Source organism: Pogona vitticeps, chromosome 4 (genome assembly GCF_051106095.1).
Source record: "Pogona vitticeps strain Pit_001003342236 chromosome 4, PviZW2.1, whole genome shotgun sequence".
In the NCBI taxonomy this organism is placed as follows: Eukaryota; Metazoa; Chordata; class Lepidosauria; order Squamata; family Agamidae; genus Pogona; species Pogona vitticeps.
In genome coordinates, this window is record NC_135786.1 from 133091482 (window position 1) to 133117920 (window position 26439).

Here is a 26439-nt window from a genome sequence, read left to right on the forward strand (position 1 = left end):
CTCCCTAAATCCCTTCGCCATTTTGGAAACGGGTTCTTCTTTCATTGGTTGGGGATGAAGAAACCTAGGCAGGACGCATTTCGCCACCACCCCATGAGATTGACGGGTGTGTCTGCCGTAACCAATGACTGGGGCTCCCCCTAAAACATAGACACAAGAAAAAAATGAAGAAACTATCAACTTATTTAATGCATAATTCCTTCGTTCCTGTTTAACTTGTTTTTTTGTTCCCGTAGGTAGTTTTTCTCCTTATGTGCTCCAGAGCCCAAACGGGACTAAATCAACCCGAAAATAGTGGTGGGGGCTCTCCCATGTCATGGGTAGTAGTCTATGGTTGGCGTCGGCGTCGCCGCTCTCGCCATTTTAACTGAGGGCGGGCTGCCGGTTGCTGAGCTGTCGTTACTGGCGCGGGCGTGGCTGAGCGCTGAAACCGGCCTGAAACCTGGGAAGAGAAGGGAAGCTTTTGAGGTAACGCCAGGGCCGGACTGCCCATCTGGAAATTCTGGCAAATGCCAGAAAGGCCGATGGTCAGAAGGCCGGTTCCTGCCAGCCATTCCCCCCCCCCCGCCGCCGCCGCCGCCGCCAACTGGCCCCATCCCTCCTTCTCCTCGTCGTCCTCCTTCTCTTCCTTGGCGGGAACAGGACGACTGACTTCACGGGAGCCCCTTCGGAGACATGGGGCAGCGGAGCCCCGGCGGGCTTGCGCCGCCCGCTCTGCTCTGCCCTGGCCGCCCGCCGCCCTCGCTACCGTCAGCAGAGAAGGCAAGCCCCGCGGCGGTGGCAACGGCCCCTGCCTCCCCTTCTGCTCCGCTCCTCTCCGCTCTCCTCTCGCTGCTGCAGCTTTACAAAAGCCGGGCGGGTGCCGCCTTGGCTCCCTTTTGCAGCCAATGGAGGGAGGCGGGAAAAAAGCAGCGGCGGCGGCAGGCAGCCGAGCAACCCGCGGCGTCTCCTGGTTCCCTGCGCGGCCCTCTTGGCGGAGCCGGGTGGCGCGCACGGGCACGCAAGCTGCACAGATGGGGTGGGGGGGTGGGGAGCTGTGTGTGTGTGTGTGTGTGTGTGTGTGTGTGTGTGTGTGTGTGTGTGTGTGTGTGTGTGTGTGTGTGTGTGTGTGTGTGTGTGTGTGTGTGTGTGTGTATAGACGCCGACGCCGCCTCGCTTTCAACCTGCCGCCCCTGTTCACCTTGGAGGTGCGGGGCTTGCTGAGGGGTGGCGGGAGAATAGCTGCGCGCAGACCGCCTGAAATGAGGAATACTGTATCGGCTATGAAGGAGCAACCTCGAAAATGCCCCGCCTTCATCTGCCCTGCTGAGCTCTTGTAAACTTAAGCCTGTCGGGAGTCAGTCCATTTCATATTTGCTTTTCCTCTTTTCTTGCTGCCTTCCGCCTTTCCCAGGACGATTTTCTTTTCCACAGAATCCCACCTTCTCATGATGTGCCTAAAGTAGGACAGTCTCCGTTTTCTTCTTTTTTGCCTCCAGAGATAGATCAAGCTTGATTTGATCTAGGTAGGACCCACGGGGTATCTGCAAAGATTTCCTCCAGGAGTACATTTATGACAGAGCAGTGACTGGCATGACCTCCCTTCCCCTCATAAGGTTTTGAGAGGAGCATCTTGGTCCACAGGCTATGCCTGGTTACTCAGAAGTAAGCTCTATTTTGGTTGTGTTTTTTTTCAGGCTGTTTGGCTGTGTTCTGGAGGTTTTTCTTCCTAACGTTTCACCAGACTCTGTGGCCGGCATCCTCAGAGGACAGAAGTGGCTGTCTGTGACTCCTGTCCTCTGAAGATGCCGGCCACAGAGGCTGGCAAAACATTAGGAAGAAAAACCTCCAGAACATGGACAAGCAACCCTGAAAAACCCACAGCAACCATTGGATCCTGGCCATGAAAGCCTTCGAGAATGCAAGCTGTATTTTGTTCACTTGGACATTTTTCCTTCAGTATCACTAAAACTGCAGGCCAGAGTATAATACAAAAAGTACAGCATACATATGTGTGATCTATTCATAGAATATTGTCTCTGGACTGGGCACTTTTTTTTTTTTTTTTTTTGGCTTGCTGGTCAGATGAGATTTTGAGCTCTCCAGAACTCTTCATCACACAAAGATGGTATAAAATTTAGTTAAGGCAAATACAGTATCTTAAAAATTGGGTCAGAGTTGATGCCCACAGCCCATGAAACCAGACTGCCAGGAAAGCAAAACAGTTTTAGATTCCACATGGGTGAGTGAGAAAGGTACCAATTTGCAGGCTCTCCACTGTCTGCACATAGTTATTTCACAAACACCCTGTTGGCTCAGGTTTGATTCCCCCCTCCCCCTTAATCAGGTATGCTTAAGAGTATAATGTAAAGTAATCAACATTATTCTGAAAGGTTTCTTGTCTGTTCTGACATGTCTCATCACAGAAGCTTGGGCAGAGGGGAAGGAATCCAGTTGTTAAGACAGAGAAAAAAATATGGTCAACCTTGGTGTTCTGTCAGTAGGATGAGGCGGCTTTAGATACAGCCATCATAGATTCCAGGATTGATCTGACATTAAAAATCAGGATCAATGGCTGATCTCAGGGTCAGCCCAAGACATTTGATGTCTGAGGCAGAGCAGCTAATTGGCAACCCCACTTCCACTCAGGTCCAAGTAAATTAGAACCCAAAGCCGGCCGAGTTATTTGGATATGGAGTAGCTATCTTTCCAAGGCACCCCAGATCTGTTCCTTCCTCCTGTTTTGTGAGATACAGTACTTGCTGAAAATGGGTTGCGTTTCAAAGTCCTGCTTCTTCCCAAAAGTCACAGGTGGGCTGCAATGTGAGCATGAGGGACAGACACATCATGCCAGTCTGGGATGAGGAGTTTCTGCCCTTCCTCCAGTTCAGACCACGAGCAGCCACTCCCAAAGGTACAGCTAGGAAGGTACCTTCACACATATCCGGGATAGACTGGAATGGCAATGGAGGTCTGAACCTCTCTCCTCTCAGGCATTCTTCATTCTTCTTCTTAACATGTCTTGCAAGCCCAAGGTAACACATCTTTTATTATCATGAAGCAAGCCCCACAGAATAAAAATTCATTTCCGAACATAGAAAAGTCAGGGTATCTACTTAGTTCTTAATTCAGATATAGAGAAAACAATAACCACTGGACCATCTAGCATTGATTGTCTATACCAGAAGTCAGCAACCTTAATGTCTCTCCAGTTGCTTTGGATGATAACTCCCACAATCCCTCATCATTGGTCATGCTGGCTGAGGCCTTTGTAATATGACTTCCAAAATATCTGGAGGGCCAATGATGCTCCACCACCCCCCACCACCCCCAGTCTACATTGCCTTTAGGATTACAGATCAGAAAGTTTCCCAGACTGGGAAGCTTTGAACCTGGGACCAGCACGTATGCTGCTACTAAGCTCTAGCCTGTCTTAATTTATGTTCTCCCATCCTATGTAGCCATGTGCAATGTGCATACTTGGTGTGTGTGGTTACTCCATCAGCACATATCCAGACCATTCACTTAGTTGCATCCCTGGACAAACAACAGAGAGCCAAAAATTTGTGGAAATCACTACAGTATTCTACAATAGGATTATGGCTCAAATATATGCTATTTTTCCTAAATAACTCAATGTGGCATAGAAACATTATTACACTGATAATGCAGGCTGAAAAAAGCACCACACAATAAGGTAAAGGTTACCCTTGACAATTTGTCCAGTCGTGTCTGACTCTAGGGTGCGGTGCTCATCCCCGTCTCCAAACCATAGAACCAGTGTTTGTCTGTAGACAGTTTCCATAGTCACGTGGCCAGCATGACTAGACACAGAAAGCCGTTACCTTCCCACCGTGGTGGTATCTATTTATCTACTTGTATTTACATGCTTTCGAACTGCTAGGTTGGCAGGAGCTGGGGCAAGTGATGGGAGCTCACTTCATCACGTGGATTCGATCTTACGACTGCTGGTCTTCTAACTTTGCAGCACAGAGGCTTCTGCAGTTTAACCCGCAGTGCCACCACGTCCCTACTACACAATAAAGCTACCAACAAATATCATTCACAGCTAAGCTCCACTTTCAGTAGCTTGATCCATGCCAGGGTTAAGCAAAGGAAGAGGCTCAAGAGACAAATTCAAGATACCACAAACTTCACACACAACAGAAAAACAGCTACCCTTTCTAGTTAGGAAATAGGGAAGAAGCGTATCTATTCTGTATGGATGTCAATCATTTATAGGTCAAGACATGCTAAAATGTCTAAACAGGAACTGGGGCATCACTGTAAACATTTTGATTTTAAGCTTCAGGTTGCTGGAAACAAGGCTGTCCTTATCAGCGTGCAAGGGATGACTCCTTGCATGGTTGCTTTAAATGTGTGTTGGAATATAAGAGCATGATAGTGGTTGAAAACAATGAAATCAGAAATCAAGGGTGGTTAGCTTATCTTAAACAAAGGCATTTTAATAGATGCTTGGCAGTTATAAATAAAGCAATCTGAAGCCCCCCTTCCTCAAAGCCCCCTATTACTGCATTTCAAGACAGGGAAACATTTACTTGTTGAATTTCTTCCTGTCATGTAGTTATTAAGAGCAAAAAAGCTTTTTTTAAACACCTTGTTACAAATAGAGTATGACATAATGGGATGATTTTATAGGTTTAGATTTCCTGATGCTCCTTGTTATTTATACAACCAGGGCAATGATTGGGATAGGGAGAACTCGTAAGCATGTACCAATACCACTATACCAGCAACGCCCTTTCAGCTCGCCACAATATCGTGGAGCCCACAACAGGTGGGCCTGTGTCCCCACAGCCGGTGGGCCTGTGTGCTCTAAATGCCAGGGCCGATTTTTGGTCCCAGTCCGGCCCTGGGTAACGCTGAAAGGGGGGGGGGGGTGAGAGATCGTAGAGGGGGCGAAGTGGGAGTTAACAGACGCTTTCGGGTGGGGGTGTGGATCCGGCTCCTCCAGGAATTGTGCGGCGTTGGCGAGGGGGGGGGGGGAAAGAGGGCTTGGTGATCCCGATGTGCTGCGGTTGTGGGAGCAAGGGGGTGGCGGCGGTGGGGCTGCTGCCGAAGCGAAGCCGTGCCGGCACTTGGGCCTCTTTCTCACGGACGTGGCCAGCCGGTGCCTGTCCTTTCTGACCGCAGCTCAGGCCTCACGCAGAGGGAGGACTTCTTCCCCCCCCCCCCAATCGCTCCCTGGAAGCATTAAAAACCTAACGTGCCAGGGAGAAACATGTTAGCCCTTTTATTTATTACAATCTGTTCTAAACCGCCTTTCAGCCTTACAGAGAGTGGGGCGGGGGGGGGGGCAAAAGTAAGGACTAATCCGCAGCACAACGAAGTAAAAAAAAAAAAACAAGTGGGTTTTGTCCCTGCCCCACTTATTTTCTATAAACGAAGAGCTTGTCAGAATCCTATTGTCTAGTTATGCCTGCATAAGTTCTGGGCATGGTTGTAGAAATGCATGATGGAAACATGCTTTCAGGACTGTTAGGAGGGCCTGTTAAACAGAACTTCTCTGTTCAGGAACTTGCTCTGTCTCAGCTTCTGTAGATTGAGAACTTGGGAAAGCTATTTGCTGCCAGGTTCTCCTTATAAGCTTTCTTAGAGGACAGGCCTGCATGTTACTTGAAACAAATTGATTTCTGGTATGCACCATTTAGGCAGTTCTTAGTATATTGAATGGAATCTTGCTGTGCCATATCCTCCCTAGTCTCAAAGAGATTCATTATTTCCTGTTCAGATATGTGTATTCAAAAACAGCTAACAAAACCCATTTTGTACTCTATTCTGGTCATGCTTACTCAAAAATAAGCTCCACTGATTTCAGTGTAATTAATTACAGCTAAATTTAGTTGATATTACAGTCGTATTATCATGCACCAGTGAAAAGAAAGCACACTTTCTGTCTGCTAGTTTTGCCCCCCCCCCCCTTTTTAACTAATGTGCAGTCTTGAACAGGAAACAACTGCAGCACTTTTTTGTCTGAAAATCTTGACAATTCAATTAAAGTCTCTGTATGTTTTTTGAATATATGTTATTTATCTGGTGGTTTCTAATGCAGTGGGTTGAAGGAAATTCTGCAGTGCTGTTCTGGATCACTGCTCCAAATATTCATATTGATTGTCTTGACAGAAACATTAGGATCCTATGGCAACTTACTTGGAATTTATCCAGCAAAATGAAGAGCGTGATGGAGTACGTTTCAGCTGGAACATATGGCCATCCAGCAGGTTGGAGGCCACAAGAATGGTTGTCCCATTGGCCTGCCTTCTGACTCCCTTGAAAGAACGACTGGATCTTCCACCTGTCCAGTATGAGCCAGTGTTATGTAGTAGACCAACTTGCAAAACTGTCCTCAATCCACTTTGGTAAGAATTTGTTTAATGTTTTTTGTTTCATATAAATAAAGTAGCTGTGGTGTGTGGGTATCCTTTGATTTGATGGAGAGTAATTTGTGACCCAAGATACAGTATTTTCATCTAGTAAAGATAGCCCTAATTTGGGGTTTGCAACTAGAGTATTTGGGTAACAGAATGTTTCATATCTGAGTGTACCTAAATTGGAAGGGGGTGATTTTAAAAAATAATTTTGTTTAATGAATAAACAGTATAAATGCAGAGTTCAATAATAACTTGATTAATATTTAAATAATTTAAATACAACCATGGTGGCCGTACAGTTAAAATCTAAACCAGTGATTTTTAACTTTTTCTTTACTATGGACCCTCTTTAAATACAAAACGCTAAAGTGCATCAAATATTTATTTGAAGTTTCCCATGAAGGGTCTTCAGATTTTCAGAGAAAGGAGAAATTAGTTAATTTGTTAATGTACACACTCCTGTTATAATATTTTCATTTGAATGATTCCATATACATGTAAAATAATAATAATAAAATTATCACATTGGCACTTATTGACTCAGATTGTATCTTCCCACGGCTTCTGACTATCTGCACAGGAGCAAGAAATGTCATGCGCTGTCTCTAAGCCACTAAGTGTTGTTCACTTGCATGTTCTCACCGTGTGCAGAAATATCAAACAGTCATTTGTTATCAAATAGTTATTTCCCTGATTTTTACTTTCGTTTCTTTTTAATGGAGGCAGTAGGTTAGAAAAGCTTAACAAATAAAGCAAGGGAAATTAAGTTTTTGATCTATGTTTCCTTTCCTTCTCTCTCTCTCTCTCTTTCTATTTTAATTGCAAAAGATCATAATGTTTCTTCAAGTCTTTACAGACCCACTGTGAGGGATGTGTGGACCATAGGTTAAGAACCTAGGATCTAAACTGAATCAGGTGTGTGTGTGTGTGTGTGTGTGAGAGAGAGAACGAACTGGATCCAAAGCCTCAGGTCAGCCATCATGTACAGCCATAGTTTATTGTGATAAGAAACAACTTACCTTCCCTCTGGGTAATAATACTCTTTGCCCTTACCCTTTGATTGGATCCTTGAAGAAATTAGATGAGTTTATTTATGTTTTTACTGGCCATTTTTTATCTGGTACAGCATGGTATCGTCAGGCTCCTAACTGGAGCTGGATACGTGGAGTGTGTAACTCTCCTGTTACAATAACTTCACTGACTCCTGGTTCACTTTCAGGCCCAATTCAGTCTGGTTGTGACTTATAAACCTATATGGCTTGCGTCCAGGCAGTCTGAAAGATTGTATCTCTTTGTGTGAACCCCCCACAAGTATTCTGATCATCAAGGGAGGTCCTTATCATGGTCCCATCCACCTTCACAGGATCATCTGGTGAGGTTTCTTCAGTGGCTGCTCCCACACTATGGAATGCTCTTATGCCAGCAGGCAAAAATATTCCTTTTAAAGCAGACATTTGGCATCTAAATATGTTATGCTATGGTGGGTGGTAATCGTAGTTTTTTATGTATATAATGCTTTAATAACTTTTAGTTCTTGCACACTTAATCACTTTTAAAATATTTATTTCGTATATTTTATATTAAGAATGTTGTAAACTACTTTGATTTCCTTACATATTAAAAATGTTGCTGTATTATTATATAAATGGATTAAAAATTAATATAAGGAAACTCATCTAGTAGTTTCTGTAGTTGTCTGGAAAGATTAACTGACCTGAAGTAAGGTAGAAGTGCAATATTTGCCCATGGCCTGATAAAAATAACTTTTCTGGATGTACCTTTGCGTAATCAAAAATATTTGTGCCTAATGCTGTTAGAGACATTAAGTGGGGGAATTGAAGTTGGCTTTTATGAAATATTACTCATAGAAGTAACTTTCTTAATGGCATTCATTTACTTGGAGGACATCTCTCATATCTTCATTACCAATTCTTTGGAAGAAAAATGGAGTGTTGGTGCTTCTGTATGGTTCAAATGAAGATGCTGATGTTTCAAAATTTGATTTTAGCAGCCATCATATATTCCTTTCTTACAGCCAAGTTGATTATCGAGCCAAGCTTTGGGCCTGCAACTTCTGCTTTCAGCGAAACCAGGTCAGTGCAAAGACAACTATGTTGTGTTTTCAGTAATTATTCTTTAAAAGCCCCTTGTGTTGAAGTGATTCTACTAGCCATGCCTTGTGTGCCCATGTTATATAGTAATGTGAATACACTAACATGCAACTGTTCCCAGTTGAATTTGATTAGGGAAATTGCCAAAACAGAAGTGAAAGATTACTAATGTAACCATTTTTAAGTGCCATCTGTATTTGTGCTTTTTGTGCCATCATGCTTTTAGTTCTCATTATGAGGAAGCCTATCGTGTGTTAAACTTACTGGTCAGGCAGCTTTGGCTTAACTGAGACATCTTGCTTTGTTAGTCATAATTTGGAACCCCAACTGTGGCTTGAATTGTAAAATATGCAGTAGGCAAACCATGATTATTGGTTGCTTGTTTACTTTCATATTAGGTCTACTTAGAACTTTGTTCTATAGATAAATTATTAATTTCATTTATTACATTTAAAATATTTATATCCTGGATCCCCAAGAGGGTCCAAGGCAGCATACAATATTAAAACAAACACTATAAAAACTGCAAGCATTGTTCTTTTTTGAAAGAGTGCCAACTGTACCTGTGGTTTGTTAGGTCATACATTGTGCCAAACCAGAGTTTGCTCAAGCCGTGATTTGTAAATAAGTTTCAAATCATGGTGTCTGTTTCTGATTTGTTGATCAGCTGCAAACTACTGCTTGGCAAAGAAGTATACTGCCAAACTATACTTCATTTTTCCTGGCTATAGTTCAATATGATAACTGAATTGAATCTGTGCATAATATGTGACATAATACTTGAACTGGTTTGCAGAACCTGTAACCTGACTTTGTGTTTAGTCATAAATTATACCCTCAAAATGGTAGGGTATCATATTTAGCGAAAAGTGAAATTAACATGCAGTTCTTTTATTGAAATAAAAATGTTTGTCTATGTTGCATAAGAAAGAAATGTTGGTATCTTTCAAAACGTGTTTTAATTCTTGGGTGCTTACTTAGTTTCCACCAGCATATGCAGGCATATCTGAAGTGAATCAACCAGCAGAGCTTATGCCACAGTTTTCCACGATTGAATATATTGTCCAGGTAATCCTTTGTATGTCATATTTGAAACTTTGCTTTACTATACAGTACTTTGTTTTATATATATCTGTGACAATATTCGTAAAGTATATGGGGAAGTTTATTTTGTACTATTTTCTATGGTAAACTTTTTTTCCCCTGTCTTTCACACAAGCGTGGTCCTCAGACACCCCTGATTTTCCTTTATGTGGTGGACACATGTTTGGAGGAAGAAGACTTGCAGGCCTTGAAGGAGTCTCTGCAGATGTCTCTGAGTTTGCTGCCTCCTGATGCTCTTGTAGGATTGATTACCTTTGGCCGAATGGTCCAGGTTCATGAACTGAGTTGTGAAGGAATTTCCAAAAGTTACGTTTTCAGGGGCACTAAGGATCTAACCGCAAAACAAATACAGGTAACATATGTGCCTTTGATGAAATGTTTACTTGCCTTTCAAAATTATTTCAAGGTAGGCATCTCTAATTTTTTTTATGTTTCTTGATTGTTAGGATATGTTGGGCCTTACAAGGCCTGCTGCACCTCAACAAGGAAGACCTCACCAGCCTCAAGAACAGCCTTCCATTTCAAGCAGGTGCATAGCTCTGCAAAGCAAGCTGAGTTTAAAATTATGGAATTAGCTGGGTTGCATGAAACATCTAAAACAATCTGTAACGGATTTTCCAGAGGAGACACTTTGTTATAAATTGAATGTTTCCATTTTTGCCCTTTTGAAGCTGTTTTTTAAAATGTATTTTTGGGCTGCTAATCTAGACAACTTCCCCTACGGATGTTATCCTGTTGCTTAGCGTAGTAAATCATAGTAGATGAGGTAATTGAATCAATGGGGATTTGGAGAGTTGACTTCTCCATAAATCCCAGAGAAGATTAAAATCTGAAATCAGATTAAAATGGAATAAACAATTAAGCAATTAGAACACGTGAATTAATTTCAAATTATGATCTGATCTGTATTGATGCAGTACTCAGCAGTTGATTCAGTACTTTTACTCTGGCTGAAAACAGCAGTTGGGTTTAAACCATGAACTCCCAATTTCCTCCAGGGGTGGCATTTTATTTTGTTTTGTGTTCTCTTGGTACATACATAAGAAATAGATCCCCAGCTGTTTTTCAGTGATTAACAGATATGTCATGTAAGCTTTATGTAGGTATTAGCTGCCTTGGGTCCCTTCTTGGGAGAAAGGTAAGATAGGAATAAAGTAAGAAAATTAAATGAATAGGTGTGCCAAAGTGATCTTATAAGTCCTGTCTGTATCAGTGTGATTAAATATAATTTGAGTTTGCCCAACTTGAGTTGCCTTGCTCCTCCTTATATTTAATGAACAAAATAAGCAATCTGAGATGTTTACATATCAAATTCATTCTCTAAGGCATGAAGTATTGCTTACATTTATTTTTAACTCCTGTAGGTTTCTACAGCCTGTTCACAAAATTGACATGAATCTGACTGATCTCCTGGGGGAACTCCAAAGAGACCCATGGCCTGTCACTCAAGGAAAGAGACCCTTGCGATCCACTGGAGTAGCTTTGTCAATTGCTGTTGGGTTATTGGAGGTAAAATTGCTTTCAGTAACAGTTTTATGGTGACTTAAGTTAACCCAGTGCATTTACTGTCAAAAAGGCATATGTTTTAGTTAATCTTGTATCTTAAGAAACCTATATTGCTGGATATGCAGGACTTTATGATGGTGATGATGAATAACAACAATAATAACAATAAAAGACATGCAGTATCACTTACCATTGTTTTGGAAATGAGATACAATATCTCGGTACTAGTGTTAGCGAATGAAAATTAAATATCTACTAGTATTATCTTTTTTAAAAGACAGTTTGGAATTGCAGTATTTGTGTATGTCATGCCTTCTCCCTCATTTTACGTTAAGACTAGTTGGGTGATAATACAGTGTGAGCAGTTCTTTTCTGGTGTTCAAGACATGCTTCATGCATGACGTTTTGCAGCAGGCCAGAATGGGCCTCCCATTTTTTCCTTAACTAAGTAATTAATGTTCCTGGTGGGATGTGTGTAGTCAACCAGATATGCATTTGCCCCTGCAATATTTCACAGGAATTGATTTGATTGTTATATGTGGATTCTTCCCACCTCCAAGGGAACATTTCCAAACACTGGGGCCAGAATAATGTTGTTCACAGGAGGTCCACCAACTCAAGGGCCAGGCATGGTGGTAGGAGATGAACTAAAAACTCCAATCCGTTCTTGGCATGATATAGAGAAGGACAATGCACGGTTCATGAAGAAAGCTATGAAGGTAGGTCTCCACTTTAAACTTTTCAGTATAAGATAAATAATGTCTTTTTCAAATTCTGCTGATTATTGGTTTCCCTCCAAAGTACACAGGTCTTCGAAAGCAGTTACAACATAGCATTTTTCTGGAGTCAAGCAGTTTAGGTCAATACATCTTTCTCTCTAAATAAAATTTTAAAATTTTATTTTGATGCAGTGACTATCTTTCTTTTGATGAAGTGACTGAAGACAGCTAGTGTATATAATCACTGAAAACTTTGCATAGGTTTATTGTACCCGTTGCTGTGTATTGCAGATTTCATTGCTCTTTTTCATCCCACCACAGTTTTTTTGCTTAGTCTCCATAGATTTTATTCCTGCCTCAGAGTATCACAAACCCTGGTGCTATGGGGTATACAGTTGCTTTAATAAACAGGTAATATTGGGATAGCCAACCTCCAGATGTATTCCTTATTAGGTAGCTGATACCAGTATTCCTAATCTCTTCTGGGTGTTGCCTACCTATTGAGCTCCAAGGAACTTTATACTTCTGGTAGTATCTGATAGCAGAAGTTGCATGTCCTCAGCATTCATTTCCCCTTCAGTTTGTCCTGCATGTCTGTGTTGTTGAGGTATCCAAAGTGTGAGATCTGCAGTGTCTGATAGGCTGCTTCAAATAAGCATTTGAAACCTTTTTCCCTCTGTGGAGCTGAAATATTCACAGATGTTGCAGAGTGCCACAAATGCTTTGCTAAACCTGTCTAGTTCCCAGATTGTCTCCTGGCACATGCTGTGCTTAAGAGTTCCTTAGCTTTCAGCAAGATTGCTGTATCATTCCTTGATACCATGTTTTTGAACTGTAATAATCTTCAAAATGTCTTCCAATTGTTTTGCTTATTTTCGCACAGCATTATGAGACCTTGGCTAATCGTACAGCTGCCAATGGACACTGTATTGATATTTATGCCTGTGCTCTTGATCAGACCGGTCTGCTGGAGATGAAATGTTGCGCAAATCTAACTGGGTAGGTTGTTGGTCCTCATCAGACTTCCCTCTTTGGTTTTCATGGTTTAGAAGAAATAGGTTTCTTGATCAGTGTGAAACTCATAAGCTGAAGTGTATTGAAATTTATTGATCTAGTTAACAGATATCACAGTTAAACCTCCCTCCCCAATTTAATCAGCCGGTAAATCAAGACTTACATAATTTCCATTGATTCAGTTGGTCTGCTTTAGTTGGAACTAGCAATTGGATTTTAATCAAAGAAATTGAGTATGTCATAAAATGTTAAAATGCAGTGCAAAACAAATCTCAGTAGAATAAAGTCAATGTAATTATAATTAGATCAAGTTGAGTTCCTCTTTGAAAAATTTGTCTGTATTCTCTGTAATAAGACTCCTTTGTGTCAGAGGAAATAAAAGAGACAATGATCAGGTGGTCTTCTGATATAAATGTTCTGGATGTAAGATAATCAATGGATTAAATGGCTCATTACAAAGATCATTATAGAAGTTACAGAAGAGAAAAAACAGGCTGAGAATTTTCAATTTCCTGCTAACCATGAGGGCATCATTTCTTATAATAGAAAGCTTCCATGACCTGCCTATTTGTCTCTGGTCTACAACGGTGAGGGGAAGGGCACTATATAGACTATTTTTCTATGTACTGTTCAATAACAATTGCTTTTTAAATCACTTATTGTTAACCCACATTGCAGGGCAGTCCTTGATATGAGTGAGAAATTCAAGCATTTCATATACTGAGTTAATTATAAGCTCACTTGGTGTTCTTCCCTTCACATTAGTTAGTTGCCTTAGCTGTCAATGGAAACATTTTTAGACTAGACTCCCCTAGAATTCAGAGTAAAGGGGGGAAAGGTAGTGTTTCTACATTCTGTAACTCTGTCTCAATATTTTGCTGTGCCACTTTATTTTTTCAGGGGTCACATGGTGATGGGGGACTCCTTCAACACTTCTCTTTTCAAGCAGACTTTTCAGAGAGTGTTCAGCAAAGATCACAGCGGGGAATTCCGAATGGCTTTTGGTGCCACTTTAGAAGTGAAGGTCAGTGTGACAAGCACTGAAACGGAGGGGCAGATGCTACTTTCTTAATTGGAAAGAAAGTGTAACATATACCAGTGTTTGTAGTTGCCAGTTTATAAGAGTTTCATATTCTTTTAAGACCCTTTACTTTCCTCCTCTCAATGGGATGGAGTTCATCCTTTCTACCTGATACCTAGTAACAGCCCTTCTTAATAGGAAAGCTCAATTTTAAGAAGAAGCTAACCACGAAGTGACAGTAGCTGAACATTTCATAGTTTCTGCTTTTTTTTTTTTTTTTTTTTTTTTTTTTTTTTTTTTTGAAATCTCAATCATATAATGAGGAATCTTGGAAGGATTTGTCAGGCTGTTATCACTGTAGCTGCTATAGGAATACAGTGGGATTCAGTAAACAATAGCTACTGATTTTGATTTATTCTGAAATTCTTTTGACTTTAGACTTCCAGAGAGCTGAAGATTGCTGGAGCTATTGGACCATGTGTATCCCTGAATGCCAAAGGGCCATGTGTTTCTGAAAATGTAAGTTTTGTGTAGGAGATATTGGGTAGTGGTGGTGATGGGAAATGCTGACATAAACAGGAAAAAAAATAGGAGTTCTGTGGAATTATGTTGCTCAGTTTCCTGGGGATGTATATATAGATAGAGATAGAGATATATAGTAAAGTGCAGTCATTGTAGAGACCTGGGGGAGAGATGCTTAACATCATTGTCTTCTTAGATCTTTCTTTTTGCTGCTACCTCTGTGATGGGACATCAGAGTAGGCAGCCATGAGAATAGATCTTGCCCTGAACAAGGAAGATTCACATGTAACTGCTGAGTAGCTTCTGTGCAGCCATTTCTGGAGGTCTGGCTATTTCTGTCTGTTGCCACATTTCACTGTCAGGCCCAAAGGTTGTTGCCACGTGGATTGCTGTTCTAGGAAAGAACGAGGGTGCAGTTGATACCTTTGTTTTTCCCTGAGATTTATAGGTCCTCTCGTTAGGGCCTTGGATGAGAGAACAAAGGGGTAAAATCTAGTTTTTGCTGGCATCCAAGCTTTAGTTTAGGGGCTAGTTCATTAGCGAACTGTGAATCTGCAAGACCAAAGCAATGTTATATAAACCACATCCTGTAGCTATAGTTAAATGGATTTCACTGGCTAAGGCTTGAGACTAAACTGAAATGTTTTTGGACTTTTTCACAGGAACTTGGAATTGGTGGCACATGTCAGTGGAAAGTCTGTAGTCTTGATCCCACCATGACTCTTGCCATTTATTTTGAAGTCGTAAATCAGGTGAGTCGGCCTCTTCCATTTCTCAGCATTTCTCTGATGTCCCAAGGCTGTATATGTATCTTGAGTTGTTTTTAGATATGAACTGCAGCTGCCATCTAGGTGTTATAGGTGCTGTTTTGTAGAACATCTTCTCAGAGAATCATAGTTAGAAAATATGGGTCTTGCAATATTACTTTACTGTAATAAAGTAATATTGCTGTATTCTTCTTTTCCTTGACCTTTATCCCCCCCCCCGCCCTTCCTCACTTTTCCCGCTTTTTCTTATGGTGTACTTGTTAAGACTTCACTCAGGTTGTAACCCTAAGCACACCAGCAGTAAGAGCTTTACTTCAGGCAAATAATGTTAAGATTGTACTGTTATTCTTTTATTTTTATTACTTTTGGGCATTGCAGATCAGAATTTGCATGTCATGGTAGTACAGTGGTGCCTCGCTTAACGGGCGCTCCATTTATTGATGAAATCGCTTAGCGACTACTTTTTTGGAGCGTTTTTGCACTTCGTTTAATGATGGTCCCTATGGGTGATTTTCGCTTAGCGATGGTTGGGACCATGCTTCGCATAGTGATTAAATTTTGGGTCCCCTGTTTCGCTTAACGATGGTTTAAAAAGCTTCATGTTTGCTGTTTTTTAAATGTTTTTCTGTTATTTATAAAATTAATGTTTACTGTTTAAAATGTTTGAAATCATAAAGTGCACTTAATAAACCCTTTGTTAACCAAATTTGACTTTGTTCTGACTCTTTTTTAATTTGTTGTTGTATTTTTCCCCCATTGAGATGCATTGAATAGGTTTCAATGCATTTCAATTGGGGAACGTCGTTTCGCTTAGCGATATTTCCTATGGCGATTTTCGCTTAAGGATGGCAATTCGTTCCTATTGGAACGGATTATCCGGTTTTCAGTGCATTCCAATGGGAAACCGCGTTTCGCTTAGCGATGAAATCGCTTAGCAGCGATTTTTTCGGAACGAATTAACATCGCTAAGCGAGGCACCACTGTACAAAGAATCCAGTTTGTTAACTGTTGACTTCAATCGTAATATGCTGCTTTTATTTTGTTTCTGTTCACTAACTACCTTTCAAATGTAGTTTGTTTTGTCAATGAAACTTTTCTCTATCTGGTTTTCAGCACAATGCACCAATACCTCAGGGTGGCAGAGGAGCTGTCCAGTTTGTTACACATTATCAGCATTCCAGTACACAGAGACGTATTCGTGTTACTACAGTTGCTAGAAAGTGAGAACTACTTGTGATAAGTAGCTGTGTTCTGGTGACTTTGGGCTTATGCTGTAAATAATTGTGTTGCTCTTTCACAAAATGTGCATGAGCTTCAGCGGGGATTTGGGAGAGAGTTCTATGTGGTTTTTAATATTTAAAGATGTGGATGTACTAACTGTTGCTTTTATTAGCTGGGCAGATGCCCAGAGTCAGCTGCAACACATAGAAGCTGCATTTGACCAAGAAGCAGCTGCTGTCCTGATGGCCCGACTGGGTGTCTACAGAGCTGAATCAGAAGAGGGACCTGATGTCTTGCGATGGCTGGATAGGCAGCTAATCAGATTAGTGAGTATGATTAGCTGAAAGCCCATGTAATCTTAGGACTTGATGGATTGGAATGCCTGTGTATATATTCCTGTAGTTCTGAACCCTTTCTTAGTGTTGGAAAATGTTGAACTTCAATGTTTAATGCCTAATAGTTTGAAACAATGCTTGAACAGTCTATTTCCTACCTATGGGGTAAATCTGAAGCATTTGACTCTTGTCGGATATAAAACTCAATGCCTAAATTTAGCTTAACAAAGTATAGACTGAGAGGTGGGTGATGATGTGAAATGCACACTACAGGCCTGCCTATCTGTCCTCTGTTTAAACCAAAATTGGCAAGTAAATATGTCGCCATCTCCCCTGTCCCAGTCCATCAGCTACAACTAGAGATTTGATTTTCTGTGCCTATTCAAAAAAACCAAAAACCCCAGGAGCAAATATCCAAACCCCAAGCTCACAGCTCCCCTAAAGTCACAGCAGAAATCAGTATTCAACAGTAGATAATTAAAGCAGGATTGGAGTTAACATCAGGAATCTCCCATACAAAGGCACATGGAAACAAAACCTGTGAAGATGAAGTTTGTGTTTTAAATTAATAATTTAAAAAATCATCCAAAATGTAAAGAATAAAATAGTAAGCAAGATTGGAAGAGCAATTGGGTATTTTTTTGAGAATAGAAACAGGACAGAATAAGGAGCCTAGCTTGCACAAAGCAATGGGCTTCATAAACCAGTAGTCAGGATATATAGAATATATAGAGCACATCACATGAAACTATCCAACAGAGTAACAGGACAACATAAGGGGAATGAGCACATTTTTAAAAAGACATTTGTCTGCTTTTAGATAAATGACCCTTGGTAACACACATGTAGTTCAGGAACTGGTCACAAATTACAGAGTACAGTGGTGCCTCGGTTGACGAGGATAATCCGTTTGAGCAAAATCGCTGTAGAGCGAAATCCTCGTCAAGCGAAATAAAAAAGCCCATTGAAACACATTGAAAACCGCTCAGTGCGTTCCAATGGGCTAAATACCTCAACGTCCAGCGAAGATCCTCCATAGGGCTGCCATTTTCCAATGCCTGTGCAGTGAAAAATCTGTCCTAAAGCACAGCGGGGAGCCATTTTACACAGTGGGCGGCCATTTTGAAACCCAATGAAACCCATTTGATCGTCATAATGCGAAGAATCGGTTTCCGAAGCAGGGAACCAATCGTCGGGAAGTGAATTTTGCCCATTAAAATATCATCAAGTGGATTCGTCGTTTAACGAGGTAATAGTTAAGCGAGGCACCACTGTACTTTCTAAATCTCAGGCATATGTGCTAGTTCTTACAGGAATGTCAGCTGTAGTAACTTTTCCATGTAGTAGGCCTGTCAATTAACCCTGGCCAACCAAAGTAGTACATAAGCAGGTACACTCATTTGACATGGTTTCCTAAACTCTTATAGTGGTGATTAGGCTAAACCATCCTTCTTAAGGTGAAAGAACAAGGGCAATTCTTCCCACTCAGGTTACTTGAAAAGTGAAATCAAATGCTTCTGATTTGCCTCTCATAGCCACTCAGGATGAGGGAGGGATGGGCATTGAGGCCCAGGGCTCATTCTTGTAATATTAAACAGGAGTCCAGCCTTGCATCTATAAACACCTGTTGAAACAAAACAGTTTAATATTTTGTCAGAGGTCTGATTGGAGCTATCTAAGTCTTTATACTGTATGTACTCATTCAAAGTTATAGTTTTTAAGTGTTTCTGGGAAATAACCTCATCACTACGGCCTGTCATTACAAAAAATTAACATCTCAGATTCAAAAATAAGAGTCTTCCTCAGGTTCTGTGTTATTATTTTCAGTTGAATTGTGTTTTTCCTTCAAATTAACCAATATAGTTTGGTTCAAATATGGCATTAAAATGTCACTTGGTGGTGAGAATTACCCTTGTCCCTGCTCTTTCTTTTAAGATGTTTTCTCCTTCACTTTCTGATTCTTACAAAGCATAGTTTTCTGTTGCATATTTATTTTCCTGATTATTGCATTCCATTTATATTCCACCTTTTCAAAAAAAAAAAAATCCAGGACTGCTAAACATTAGAGTTTATATAAAATATACAATCTGACTCTCACACCTCATGAAAGAATAAAACTGTGGCCATTTAAAACTAACATGACAGTACAGGAGCACAGCAACAAATAAAATGAATGTGCTGGATGGACCAAAAGTCTGTCAAAATGAGTTTTTAAAAATCAGTTTCATCTGTGAAATGGGAGGTCACCAGATTGGTTAGCCCCTTGCCTCTAAACCATAATTTAAAACTATGGTTTGGAGGGAAGTTCCAACCTTAACAAAGGCTAGTGCTGTCCAGAAATACAAAGCAGATAGTGCTGCAGTCATTGGCTTGAAATCTTTGGATGTAAGACAGGAGAGAAAAGAAATAAATGGTCTGGTGTTATCTAGAATTAGCTACATTATATAAAATACTTAAAATCCTTTGGATTGAGCTTCAACAATATGAGAAGCAAACCATTATTTTGAGTTGCTTCTCTCCTTTTGTTTTTCATTTCTTCTTCACTACATTTATAGGTAATGCAATTAACATGATAGTTTATTGTATTTAGTAATTTCTCTCTTAGTAATTTTGAAACTAGCCTCATTTATTTAGTGTATCTATTTATGTGACAAATTTTATTTTGCTTATGTCTTTTTCAATTTCTTGGTAACATCATTACAAGTGATCCATTTTTTTGTCTTTATTATTTTATGAGATGTTGCTTTAAAATAATTAAACGATTACTGAGCTTTACCTATTACCCCAACAGTGTCAGAAGTTTGGACAGTACAACAAGGATGATCCAAATTCTTTTAGATTGTCTGATTCATTTTCCCTGTATCCTCAGGTAAGAATTTGTTTGAAATGTTAATAGTTTATTATAGGCGGAATATCAGTGGCGTTCCCAAGCATATATATGATTAACGGACAAATGCAACAGTAAATGTATTCTTGAAGTGAATCTTTTTGTATTTTTTGTTCAGTGAGTGTAAGCTTTTCTTATTGCATGTCAGCTTTTTTCATTGCGTGTCAGTGCGTGTCAGCTTTTCTTATTGGTTCTCTGAATCAAGTCAGCAAAGTGCCACACAAACAAAAAGGAAGAAAACGGAGAGGGAGGCAGAACACTGTTGTGATCTCTCTGCTCTTTCCTGTATCCCTTACAGTTCATGTTCCATCTACGTCGATCTCCATTCCTCCAAGTGTTCAATAACAGTCCAGATGAATCTTCGTATTACCGCCATCACTTTGCAAGACAGGACCTGACCCAGTCTCTCATCATGATTCAGCCTATACTTTATTCCTATTCATTCTATGGGCCACCTGAGGTAATTCACTTTGTTTTAAGGCTATCTTTACTAAATGTTTCTGTAAATAGTTCTCTAATCAGTTTTGGAATGATCTTACACTGGGGGGAAAATAACAAATTCTGGAATATTAAAAATATAGGGTAAGATTCCCCTTTCCCTGTCATGCTTTGGTGAAATTTTGGTTATCCCGAATGAGAAGAAATATATCTATAATTCTGAAAAAAAACACTTCTTTATAGTCAGTTTTTACAGGTGGGGAAAAACTTGAGAAGAAATTTTTATTGGGAGGTTCTGTCTCCTCAGAGTTCCTAATGGTCTGCTATTAAATATGCCAAATCTTATTTGAGTAGAAGACAAAACATAGGAAGAAGCTATTCATATATCACTAACAATAAAAGCAGGATATTAAAAATACTTCATTAATCATAGCTGTCCTCCAGGATAGGCCATTGCTTGAAACTGGAAAGTTCTCCTCCTCCTCCTCCTTTTTATACATGTACCAGCCCATTTTCTATTTAGTCTTCTAGTTGTTTTAAAACAATTGAGGCTAAAATGCACCGTGATATATTTTCTCCCCCCCCCCTTTTTGTGTGTCTGTGTGTGGAATGGGAGGCAGTTCTCTTGAACAGCCATTAAGTCTTTCCCCTTTGGCTTTTTCTAGCCTGTACTTTTGGATAGCAGCAGCATTCTTCCTGACAGGATACTACTGATGGATACCTTTTTCCAGATTGTTATCTACCTTGGTGAGGTAAGGTACAAATAACCTTTTGCCCAAGCTGACCTCTGCCTGAGTTGTGTGACAAGGAAATCTTTGAAATAAAACTTGTGTGGTTTGGTGTCCTTAGTATGTGCCATATTCTGAATTCTGGAGCCCATGTAAGCATGGAAAGATGGTAGTTTAGAGATCATTAAGAATAATACATAGCCTACTCAGTTAGCCTACTTTATTGAGGATTAGCATCTAGCCCTGGAAGTAGACGGGATATAAAAGCAAGAAGAAGAAAAATAATTCATTTGATGAAGGAACTAGAAGATATCTTCAAGTGTAAGGATATGTCACCAGAGATGAAGGTCAAGATTATCCATGCTGTGATATTCCCTATTAGTAGATACAGATGTGAAAGCTGACAAGAAAAAGATTATTTGAAAGATAGTGTTGGAGGAGAGCTTTACAAACATGGATGGGAAGAAGATTGACGAAGTTTGAGGAATATAGAAAAAAGAAAAAGGAAATAACAATAAATAGAATATATAAATAGCAATATGTAAATAGAATATATAAATTATTGGTAAAAGCAGAATACAAAAGGTAAAAGACTTGTGGCAAGAGGATATGAGTGAAGAAATAAAAGGGAAAGATTTGAACAAAATATGGAATAAAAGAATAATGAGGAACATGTCAGTGAGAATAAAAAAAACTGTTACAAGGTAATTTAGAAATGGTATTTTACACCTGTTAAATATAATAAATAAAACTTAATCACATCTATGCTGGAGGTGTAAGAAAGAGAAAGGAACATACATGCATATGTAATTGTCTTGCAAAAAAAGAAGGAAAGTTTGGTTTTTGATGTAGTAAGAGACATAATGGGAGTGGAGGTGGAATATGGAATCCAGTTCTCGAACATGTGCCGACTAAAGGGAAGAGATATATGCCAAAAGAAGAATCAGTACATTTCTGGAGAGACACAGGATGGCATGAACTGTAAAATTAAAGTGTTGGAACCTAGTCCCAAAGGGGCACTGGGTTGAGGGAAAATATAATGAGTGAGACTGTATAAGGATAATGAATCTAAGGAGTGTATAGTAGTGTGTGTTTGAATTTTTATTGTCTTTTTGGGGTTTCTTAAAATATTAAAATTTTAAAATTCAAAAAACCCAGTTAGGGATGGGGTTTTCATATTTCTTGGACTACAAATCCAGTCATTCTCTATTTTAGGAGTTCCACCTGAGAGACACCTTACAGACACCTACATGCAATTTACCTGGGAGTAGAGCCTCAACTGGAAGGCTTTGAGGCTTAGCTAGGACTAGCTTCACCGAAGTTTCTAGTTCTTGCCCCAGTGCCAGTTGGGAGTTTTCTAGGCCTGTTTAAGCTTCAAAACCTTCCATGGAATAATTGGCTACAACGCTTCTTGCGAGATCTGTGCACTTACTTAGATGAAGTTTTAATATAATAATACAAATCAGAAATAGAATAAGTAAAAGCTAAGCCATGTCTGTCATTGCCTCATGATAAAAATGGAATTGACTGGAAATCAAGGGAAGGCTGAGAATAATAAAATGTGGAAAACTTTTATTAATTCCTCATTCCCCCCCCCTCTTTTTAACATTAAGACTATTGCACAGTGGCGTAAAGCTGGCTATCAAGATATGCCTGAGTATGAAAACTTCAAGCATTTACTACAGGCTCCACTGGATGATGCTCAAGAAATTTTGCAGACCAGATTTCCAATGCCACGTTATATTAACACAGAGCATGGGGGCAGTCAGGTAAGGCACAGATTTACAAAGCAAGGTGTGTTAATAAACTCAACAAAACTATCTCAGTATAGGCTTTTTATTGTTTCCATGTCATAATTTGGAGTATGAATATATTTTGCTGTCTTTTTGGTTATACTTTTCTGTAGGGGATTAAAGTGTGTCCTAACATTGTATATAGAATATCTAGTATATTTTGTATTTGAATTAAAAAGTAGTCTGGTTGTTGCCCAAGGCACCATATTGATGTCAGCCTGTGGAGGCTAAAAGAACTGATGTGTTTTTATATATTGAACCACTTTGAATTCAATTTTGTTGATATGTCATTTCTGGATTGTTTCATAAGGGTTTATGCACTCAGTGGCCAAAATTCTCTTGCTTAGTGTAGTAAACCACACAAGAGTTGAAGCAATAAGGATTTACTGAGTTAACATAAGTTTTGTGGTTTCAAATGGGTCTACTCTTCCTGCCACTTGCTATGCTAAAGTAAGTCACAACTAGAGTAGGCCCACTTGAACCTGTGGAATATACAGAGGAGTTGATTCACCAGTCTCTAGTAAGTCAATAGATCTACTCTAGTGTAGTTTATATTTGGAATTTTGGTTAAAAATGTGTTTTCTAGGAATTTGGTTATTTATTTAGTCAGCAGAGTATGAGGCAGAAAGGGGGAAAAAGCAACAAAGAAACATGGAGAGATCAGCCTAGTCTCACCAAACACTACCCCTGGTTTGCAGACAAAATTAGCACTTTGTATGGTTTTTAAAAAGTCACTCTAGATGCATTTAAAGGGTCTCTTTACTGTCAGTTACCATCTGTAATTACAGTCAGAGGAAACAAAAGTTACAAATGTAGTCTCCAGCATGCAGGAGCCACTGATTCCTTGCTGCTTGGAGAATGGAAGGAGGGAGACTATCAATAAAACAGTGGAACCAAATTAAACAGGAAGAGGAGGAGGAGAAGGCTTGCCTCAAGTGCCAGAACCAGGAAACACTTCACCAGCCATTTGGTAAAGAATAGATACAGTAGACTGTAAAGCACCCTCTCACGGATAACCCAGTATCGGTGCATGTGGGATTGCTATTATCCCAAAAGTTTACTACCCTAAGCAACTGGAATTTGGCCTTTGGTTCATACCATATTCTCCTGTTGCTCCTTTGACTTTAGAGTGGTGCTTTAAATAGATTAGTCTATTAGACTTGCCCAGCACTACCCAGTATACGTCTGAGCAAGAACATGTTTTTTCTGCTTCTGAATTAGAACCATTGTATCACAATGGTGCCTGGCACTAAATAATGCAATACATTCATTTATTGCTTTAGAAAATTTATATATCTTCATTCAATACCAGCTTTTATATTCCTGTACTCTTGAAATTAAAGCTTTGTTAGGAACTTTAATATTTAAGCATTAGGGTTTGTTTTAGGCTAGTATCCTGCTGTCTTTTAAAGTTTTTATTAAGATACACATTTCTGAGGCTCCTCTTCTGCTTAATACTGTATAGTTTATTATTCATTTAATAAAATATTTAATTGATATTTAATACATTAAAACAATATTAAAACAAACAGAATAAAAACTGGGAGTGAGACAAAAACAAAACAGCCCCCCTCTAAGACATCCAATTACTAAGGAAAAGCCTACCTTTGTCTGCTTGTGCAAGGAAAGCAAAGAGAAGGCCAGCCTGACCTCCCATAGGACGGAGTTGCCCAGCTTGGGAGCAGCAATATACATATTCTGAATGGTACCTGTAAAAAGACAGTTGTAGTGAGAGGAGAGTTACGTGGTTCCTGTAATTAACTCTGACAATCTGGTGTACAGTAAATATATTAGCAAGAAACACAAAGCAAAAAGCAAAGGGAAGAAGAAGTAGTAGGTATGGCACCTTAAAGACTAACTGCTATATTTTAATGTGAACTTTCATGGAACTAGCCAACTTCTTCATACATAAAAGTGAAAATATGAGCCCCGTAGCTAGCAAATCATATATTATAAAAACATAGCACCAACACAGCAGGTGTACAGTTATACATACAAATAGTACGTCAACCAGAGAATACCATTTCTGGACATCCAAAACCACAGATTAGTTAATTAAGATGTTGCTTTCCCCATGGCCTTCCCAGTACAAAGGCCTTTTGGAATTGGAAGTTTACCTGAAAATAAACTACTTTGGGTGTGCTGCTTGGGGTAAGAAATTCTACAGCAAAGAGATCTTTGGGCTGGAATAGGTTCTTTCCCTTGTCATTAGGGTGGAGCCTTTTTCCTTGGAAATCTGCTAGTAGGCTTATTAAGATGTAAAGTATCAGAAAAGTGTTTATTAATACCAGCAATCAATATATACACATGCTAAGGTGTCAGTATAGACGTCCAAAGATTCAGAATGCATAGGATAGCTTTCATAGATGGTTATATAATAAAGCACCATAAATAATCAAAACTGATACTCCTTTCCAGTTTTCTTTTTCATGTTTCAGAATTAACTTATTCAGAGGAAGTCTCTCAGATTGTAACATTTCCATTTGCATTTCCTGACCTGTCCAAACTGGCGGATAGTTAATTTGTGTCCCAAGTCTATTTATCCAAAGGATGGGATGCCTGAGTTAATTGTTTTTAGGAGGCATCTTTGCCGCTGCAAGAATGCTGTCACTCTTTGAAAGGAATAGTTGTTTCTTATACTGTAATACATTTAGCTAGCTACACTAAATGTATAAGAAACTACATTGGCTATTTTTTATTTATTTATTTTATTTATTTATTGGACTTATATACCTCCCCATAGTGCTACAAGCACTCTCCGGGCGGTTTACAATTTTAATTATACAGGCTACACATTGCCCCCCCCCCAGCAAGCTAGGTACTCATTTTACCGACCTCGGAAGGATGGAAGGCTGAGTCAACCTTGAGCCGGCTACCTGGGATTTGAACCCCAGGTCGTGAGCACAGTTTTTTAGCTGCAGTACAGCATTTTAACCACTGCGCCACGAGGCTCTTGGCGCAGTGGTTATATGTTTATGTGAGCTCGACGGAGGCTTCCTATCTCGCCGTTGTCCGCAGTTGATTAGCCACTCTGTGACGTGGCAGAGAGGCTTGTCATCGCGCCTCCTGCCAGGAGTGGCCCCCCCATTGTGGACAATGGCGCAATAGGAAGGCTCCGCTGAGCTGGCGTCATAACCCTCGTTATTTCCACCTGTGGGTGGATATTCAAATACGAATACCCCCATCTCTAGTTTATAAAATTGCTATATTCTAATACATATGGTTTTATCTTAAAAGTTACAATGAGGAGGAATCTCCTCCTTAGTGTAGCTTTAACAGTAATGGACTTCTGAGCAAAGCGCTCTCAGAGGATCTTGCTGTCCAAAAGAATCTTTTGATGTTCCTGAACATAAGGTTGGATCAGACCCTTTGGAGTTTTACAACCTAACACCAGTATTTTCAATAGGACTCTGAAACAGGTTTGGAATGAGTGTGGGTTTGTCAGGGCAGGTGTCATGTATGGACTTGTTTCTTCAGTAGTCAAACTGGGCTTTTGAGCTATTAGGAAGTTTCTACACATATTGACCGCACGATGATCACCCAGACTGGAGCTTACCAAAACATGTTTTGGCTTTGATTATTTCATTCTTAGATTTATTTGAACCCATATGTTACTATTTCTATGGGCACCTTTCCTACCAGTTAGGTGAAATATGGCTGCAACCTTTCAAAATATTAAATACCAGAGCATAGGCAGTCTTTACTAAAGGCAGAAAGCATTCTTCAAGAACTAGTCTTTCAGAATGTTTTTCCATGTTTTCATTTCCTCTGCAAATGTTCCCTGTTAATGTTCCCTGTTAATCTAGCTGCCTAGAGTGGACTGGTAGTCCAGATAGGCGGGGTATAAATCAAATAAATAAATAAATAAATTAATTAACCTGAGTGATATTAAGAGAGATGCC

At 39.8% G+C, this 26439-nt stretch overlaps 1 protein-coding gene across 1 annotated transcript in view; it reads left to right on the forward strand.

Annotated features, from left to right (window-relative positions):
* Positions 1-213: 213 nt before the first annotated feature.
* Positions 214-26439, forward strand: part of SEC23B (SEC23 homolog B, COPII component) — a 28339-nt gene continuing 2113 nt past the window's right edge. The window contains exons 1-18 of the mRNA XM_078392554.1: positions 214-468; positions 6124-6359; positions 8407-8464; positions 9464-9550; positions 9702-9938; positions 10033-10115; positions 10951-11095; positions 11653-11811; positions 12695-12810; positions 13726-13849; positions 14285-14365; positions 15031-15120; positions 16249-16355; positions 16529-16682; positions 19483-19560; positions 19877-20038; positions 20682-20768; positions 22358-22513. Coding sequence (XP_078248680.1) covers positions 6139-6359; positions 8407-8464; positions 9464-9550; positions 9702-9938; positions 10033-10115; positions 10951-11095; positions 11653-11811; positions 12695-12810; positions 13726-13849; positions 14285-14365; positions 15031-15120; positions 16249-16355; positions 16529-16682; positions 19483-19560; positions 19877-20038; positions 20682-20768; positions 22358-22513 — 2145 coding nt within the window. The 5' untranslated portion in view covers positions 214-468; positions 6124-6138. The remainder of the gene's footprint in view (positions 469-6123; positions 6360-8406; positions 8465-9463; positions 9551-9701; positions 9939-10032; positions 10116-10950; positions 11096-11652; positions 11812-12694; positions 12811-13725; positions 13850-14284; positions 14366-15030; positions 15121-16248; positions 16356-16528; positions 16683-19482; positions 19561-19876; positions 20039-20681; positions 20769-22357; positions 22514-26439) is intronic.